Here is a 6,578-nt window from a genome sequence, read left to right on the forward strand (position 1 = left end):
ATTTACTTGTTTGGAATTCCTTTGATAAATGTGAGTTTTTTAATCAACAGTTTTATTATACTGTATTTTGCGCAGCATTTGAATTACAAAGACATACACAAATAGATATTAGCATACATGAAGCTGTACCCAGATAGCAAAATTGCCGTGGCCCAGATGCGGCCCACATACCGCGTGGAATGATGGCACTACCACTCCTGTTCCCCATATCTGGGCCACAAGCAAGCTGTATGTCAACCAAGAACAAACCAGATAAACCAGAACTGGCCCACATCCAAAATACACATGCCTGAGAGCACTGCATCTTTACCAAAAAAGGTTCACATTTGCTTTGGGATATTTGGGCTATATTTGCTATTTTACATGCGGGCCATTTCAGGCTCACATCCATTTTGTCCTCGCTAGAAGAAGGCCAGCAGTGCTGCATCACTTCTGTATGCTATCTGGGTTTTAGTACTAATATAGCCTGCTCTGAAGCAGAGCAGGGGCCCAGTGAAGTCCCACCAGAGGCCAGTGAGGTTGTCTCACAGAGGGAAGTTGTAAATTAATCAGTATATTTTCTAAAAGGATTGTAGTATTCTTGTACTTGTTTTAAGCCTATATTTTGTCATCTGAAGGTGAAAATTGGTCCAAACACCACTATCACTGCAGGCCAATTTGCACATATTAAGTGGGTGGGAGGTTCTCAAAAAGGCCACAAGGTGGCTGTAACTCATGGTCTTAGGAAGGCAGTTGCTTGCAAGCCACAGTGAAACTGGAAAAAATCAAATGCATTCATGGAGAAAGAGTCAAAGCCACAGCTGGACCTGGACAAAGTTTCTGACATTATTGGTGAGCCAAAATGATGAGAAAGTGGTTGAGGTGTACTTTAGTTGACTTTATTTGTTTATTTGTCAGGGAAAAGACAGGTGGGTTTGCCATATGTACATTGAAACATGTTTTTCTTGCTGTAATCATTCCTCCTGTTCATACTGACTGTTCATATGAGGCATCAGCAAACTGAATTAGTCAAATCAAGTGTATAACCTCCAAATATACAGACGTTTTAGTTCAAGATTCCCTCTTTGTGTTTCCTCAGACAGTATTTCCATCCTAAACTACAGTGTAGAGACACTAACGCAAAGATAGAATTTCATACCAAAAAAGACCAATTTAGATGTCTCATATTAACTTCATATACAATTTTGGTTCTTTCTCACATATCAGATGCCAAATATCACACATGTGCACAGATCTGTAGCAGTCCCGTAACAGTCATTATGGAAGCTTTTTAATAGCATACAGTCAGAATGCCCAAAAGCCATTACTTTGACAGTTAGATGACGCTAGCAATGCTTAAGACTCATCTTCTGAAAGGGCCTTGACTTAGCTGTCAAAAAATAAGGAAAGATGGAGAGTTCTAAAATCAAATTACATCCAATTTCTTAATTTCTAATTTTCTTTCCTTGCTGATTGTTTAAAAGGAAAGTGATACTCCTTCTTTAACATATGCTGTTGTAGAAATGTTGTCAGCTTCGCATGTTTTGCAAGTATGTTGGTAGGATGATCTTGATTAACAAAATTAAAATTACATGGTAATTAACACAGATTACGCTGTCTTGGCTGATGAGAGCCCTAACAATTTAGATTTTATGACATATATATCTTATACAATACACAGTAAAACTCTGATACATACTCTTATGGTAAAATATCAACTGGATAAACCATGGTTACTTCAGTAATTGATATTTATCTGTCAACTTTGTCCTCTGTCTTTTGTTTTCATCTGCAGAATACATGTGGAATACAAAGCAGGTCTGAGCAGAACTGAAGTTAAGAAATTGATTGCACAGAAGTGTGCAGACGAACACAAGTTGAGCAGAAGAAAGAATATGGCCTCGATGTAACTTGAAGGTGTGTTTAAAGTTAATGGAAGCATAATTGATTACCTGCCACAGTTGTGAATAGGTGTCCTACCAGTGCTAGAGTAATGGATTAGAGCAGTCATTGGATCAGTCCAGTTGCATGAAGCTTTGAGATAAATGCACAGACAGATATCAGTAAATATGAACTGTACCTTGTATTGATCGTACTAATCTCTCTTTCCCTCTCTGTCTCCTCCATGTTTCTCACTCTGTCTGTCTGTCTTTTTCATAAGCTCTTCCCAGGTGCCTAGATGGAGTTTAAAAGCTTTTTTTCTTCTTCTTATTTTTGTAATAATTTCTGTAATGATTTCAAGATAATGAAGTAAGTTAACAGATTGATTGGTTGAGTGTATCTCTGCTTATAACATATTTATTTTGAAAATGCTATATCTAGAAATTAAAGGTACATAAAGTCAATTGACATTTCTTTACAAGCAATAACTTAAATTTCAAAACATATAGGATTTTGAATAAGACAAACAAACCTATAATCCTATAGAGGTATAAGATTATATGGTCAATCCTAAAGGATTATAATATTATCAAACTCTTATAAGAGTATAGCATTTTGGAACTTTAAGTACTTTGAGACTTTTATAAGACTTAATCCTATTGGACAAACTTATAAGATTTTTGTAGTGGTAATCATATATAAATCCTACAGGATATCCTATAGGATAAAAAACTACAGTGCCCAGCTGCTGTAGGCAATTGCTGAGCCCCTTAAAAATGGAACTATATTTGTGACTAATTTTTAAAGCTTTAAGTCTTCAGTAGAAATGAATGGACTGAGAGCCACAGACAGGGTGAGGAGGTCAGAAAACACTGAGAGACAGACTAACTAACACATTGCTCATTTTAGTGTTTACATGCATTGTTGACAACAAGAAAAACATAGATCACTAGTTTGTCCGATTAACAATCCTTTCTCTGGCTTTATAAAATAAAATGTAACGCATATAGTGACAAAATTCACAGTTTCACAGTTAACGGAGGACTTGTCCCCATAACACTATACATGGTGAACAATACACATTTTTTTGACATATTGAAATAATCTAAACAATAGATATCTCTTCTTAAACAGAGCACCACTGAAATCTCTCAGCTTAAACCTGAGTTTAAACATATGCACAGCATGTATGTGTTAAACCTGAGATATAGAGACTTCTGGTGATTTCTACAGTAGTTTGGGTTAGGATAAATACATCTGTGCTTTACAGCTAACTGCAGCTCATGACATATCAACAGTTGCAGGTTGTCCATACACATGCGGTGCCTTATCCACAAATTTACTCTCCAATAGGCACAGCAACGTGAGGAGAGCGAAGATGGAAAACGTCCTTCAGGTTGTACCGTCCCTTTCGGCTTTCTTTGTACAGATGGACGTATACACTGATGAAGACAATTGCTGCCAGAAAAAGGACTAATAGTACCACTAAAATAATGTACATGTTGTTCCCTGCAGAGGGTTGGGTGAGGGGTTTGGGTAAAGAAAACAGGAACAGATAATGTTATACATCAGACTAATGACAAAGCCAAAACTATCTTAAAGAGGAAGTTCATTGACGTCACATGTGTTGAAATTTTCCACTGCTGTGAGAAAGCAATACTGCAGTTGCTCTAACAATCACAACCCTGAAGACTGAAAATGACAAAACTTTAAACTCACCTTTGACATCCACGTTAAACTTCACAGTGACAGTCCCGATGTTGTTGTGGACAGAACAGATGTACTGCCCCTTGTGGTCCAAAGTTACAGACTCGATAGTGAGAATGTCGTCACTGAAGGGGGAACCACTGGCTGATGGGAGCGTCCAGTTGTAAGAGGGGCTGGGGTTTCCCACAGCAGAGCAGTCCAGTTGTAGACGGTCTCCTTCTGTGACGGTGATCAGATCTAGATGTGATGACTCCTTTAGCTGAGGCTCATCTGTGTGTTGATTGAGGGAGGGAAGATACAAAACATGTCATTACAGAGAAATGGAAACAATGTTGAACTTTAAACAGATGAATGCAGATATACAGTGTAAAAGAGCAGTGGTGGAAAGTACCAAACTACTTTTACCACAGTACTGTCCCTAACAGGCCATTTTACATCACTTTCGGTTTCTACTACAATATACTTTTACTTCACTATATTAGAGGGAAACATTTATTTAGAGGACTGGTTCACAATTTGTCAAGCCTGTCTTAAAACAATAGTCAGGTGCCCAAATAACCATTGAAAGATGTTTTCCTCGCTGTAATCATTCCTTCTGTTCATACTGGCCATTAGAAGATCCCTTCACACACACTGTGGATTTTGGCCCCCATCCATATTAGTGCATTATGAATGGCCAGGAAAACACATTTGGGCACCTGACAGTTGTTTTAAGACAGACTTGAAAAATTGTGAACCACAAAAGAGGCCAACATGATGACCAAATAAAACTTTTTTAAAGAGTTATGTGTTTGTGTCATGTGTTTTTTTGTCAATGTCACATTAAAACTTTTACTAGCTGTCTCAGAAATAAGATGTGTGTCCATTTTGATGTCAGACTCACAGTAGACTGTTGCTGTGAGTTTTCCTGACTCCACCACTGGAGGAGTCTGTGGTCCTTCAGCTCCCAGGTCTAGCTTGGCTTCACACCAGTACTGTCCTCCATCATCTTCTTTACTAGGGGTGATAACCAGAGTGAAGGTCTCAGTCACTGGTGTCTTTTCTGTGTTGTTGGACTGTAGTCTGTGCAGTTCTGTCTGTCCTCTGTAGAAGGTCACATTGAGGTTACCAACAGGAGCAACTTCCTGGACGTGACACTGCAGTGTGTACAGATGACCCGCAGTCATCGGCCCAGAGTGATTTAGGAAGCTGAAACTGACATTTTTTGGAGGCTCTGGGGAGACAAACAGAGGGATGTAGTGAGAGACGCACACAGTAAGATAAAGGTGGTGAACTACAGCTGACAATAAAAAAAACCTAAATCTATTCAACATATTTATTTATTATTTTGATTATATATATTTAATTGTTACAGTGATGTTTTGTTCAACAGCAAGTTTACTTACGATAGACGGTTACAGGCAGGGTGCTACAACACTGGTTATCATTATTATCAGTATAATAGCACATGGGAGATGTATCCCATTCAGTCAGGCTGTCAACCTCCCATGAAATCGTGGTTCCATTTTTTGTAGTGACCCCCACAGAGTTTTCCAAACCAAATAACTCGTTTGGGCAAGTATGCTGACAAGCCAAGCACGTGGCAGAGCTTGGGTCACCAAACTTCACTACCAGTCTGGATGGAGTGAATACAGGTTTATCTGCACAGTTTTCATCTGTAACACAGACATGAAATGCCGAGATGAAAAAACTTGAACATTAAAACTATGAAAGTACATTTAACAGTCATTTCACACACAATGTCATTCAAGAAACCAATCAGTGCTGTTTATCATGTAACAGAGTTTACTCAACTAATTTATATTTTTCCTATATAGAATATCCATCTCTACTTAATGGATGGATGTTACTGGTCAACCTAAAATGGTCTATAAACTGAACATTAGCAGTTGTCCTGCTTACATGTGTTTTTCAGGACACACAGTGTAAACAAAATAACTCAGAGCAACATTTCCACACATAGAACACTATATATAACACTATAGAGGCTTTATATCATACACTACAAGTACATTACTATACAATACAGCAAACAATAATGAAAGAAAAACACATTTTGGCAAACAAATTATTCAAAGATAAACTACTATACTATAACTGAATCTGAACCAGTCATTTGAGCACGTGCCAGTTTTGATTCCATCTCATATACGACTGTTGAAAACATTAAAAATAAATAAATAACTAAACAACCAAACAAAACAACACACTAAACTGTCTTTGGTGGCGTATATCTAGACTGTATGGCTATTTAAGCATTTTTATATCGTTCATTTCGTCCACATGGAGCAGTAAACACTCTCTATGACGGAGAAACAAATGCAGAAGACTCACCACAGCTGGACACATGGAAGTCGTGCAGAGAGTTCAGCAAAGAAACAGCGAAAAATGCGTAACAGAGAAAAAACATTATGTCCCGTTAGTCTTCAGAGTACACAGAGCTCCTGGTAAAAATTAACGTTGCGCCAGAGTCCGACAGACGAAACGACTGACTTTGAAAGTAAAAGAAGACCCACTATGAATAGCAGCTTCCCACTCATGTCGTCATGATTAGAGAAATGGAAAAAGTTTTTGGGGAACTCCGCTTACTTGTCATCACAAGATCATGATACTTAAAGATTTATGAGTCAACCTATGATTTAATCTGCCCAGACAGACCTCTGATCCAATCACACACAATATCACACACACACAGTATTTCGATGATTCATTTAAAAAAGTACCAATACAATAATGTAAAATACTCCATTGTAAGTAAAAGTCCTGCATGAAAAATCCTACCTAAGTAAAAGTACAGAAGTATTAGCAGCAAAGATTAGATTATTTATATTGAAGCATCGGTGTTAGAGCAGCATGTTACTGTTGTAGCTGCTGGAGGTGGAGCTAGTTTGAACTACTTTATATACAGTTAGCTAGTTTAGTCCAGTGGTTCCCAACGTAAGGGTCGGACCCCTCTAAAGGGTCACCAGATAAATCTGAGGGGTCGTGAGATGATTAATGAGAGAGGAAAT

At 38.0% G+C, this 6,578-nt stretch overlaps 1 protein-coding gene across 1 annotated transcript; it reads right to left on the bottom strand.

Moving 5' to 3' along the window:
- Positions 1 to 2,745: 2,745 nt before the first annotated feature.
- LOC121906245 (vascular cell adhesion protein 1-like) lies at positions 2,746 to 6,308 on the bottom strand. Its single transcript, XM_042424999.1, has 5 exons — positions 5,902 to 6,308; positions 4,953 to 5,222; positions 4,451 to 4,780; positions 3,580 to 3,837; positions 2,746 to 3,369 (listed from the first exon to the last, which is right to left on the bottom strand). The coding sequence occupies exons 1-5, from the start codon at positions 5,975 to 5,977 to the stop codon at positions 3,200 to 3,202; spliced, it is 1,104 nt and encodes a 367-aa protein (XP_042280933.1). The 5' UTR covers positions 5,978 to 6,308; the 3' UTR covers positions 2,746 to 3,199.
- Positions 6,309 to 6,578: the final 270 nt, after the last annotated feature.

This window comes from Thunnus maccoyii, chromosome 2 (genome assembly GCF_910596095.1).
Source record: "Thunnus maccoyii chromosome 2, fThuMac1.1, whole genome shotgun sequence".
Lineage (NCBI taxonomy): Eukaryota > Metazoa > Chordata > Actinopteri > Scombriformes > Scombridae > Thunnus > Thunnus maccoyii.

Excerpts from the sequence above, each read along its gene's own strand:
- LOC121906245 (XM_042424999.1), bottom strand. The coding sequence starts at position 5,977 with ATGTTTTTTCTCTGTTACGCATTTTTCGCTGTTTCTTTGCTGAACTCT. Across the intron at positions 5,223-5,901 it reads CTTCCATGTGTCCAGCTGTG|ATGAAAACTGTGCAGATAAA; the intron begins GTGAGTCTTCTG and ends TCTGTGTTACAG. Across the intron at positions 4,781-4,952 it reads CCTGCCTGTAACCGTCTATC|AGCCTCCAAAAAATGTCAGT; the intron begins GTAAGTAAACTT and ends TTGTCTCCCCAG.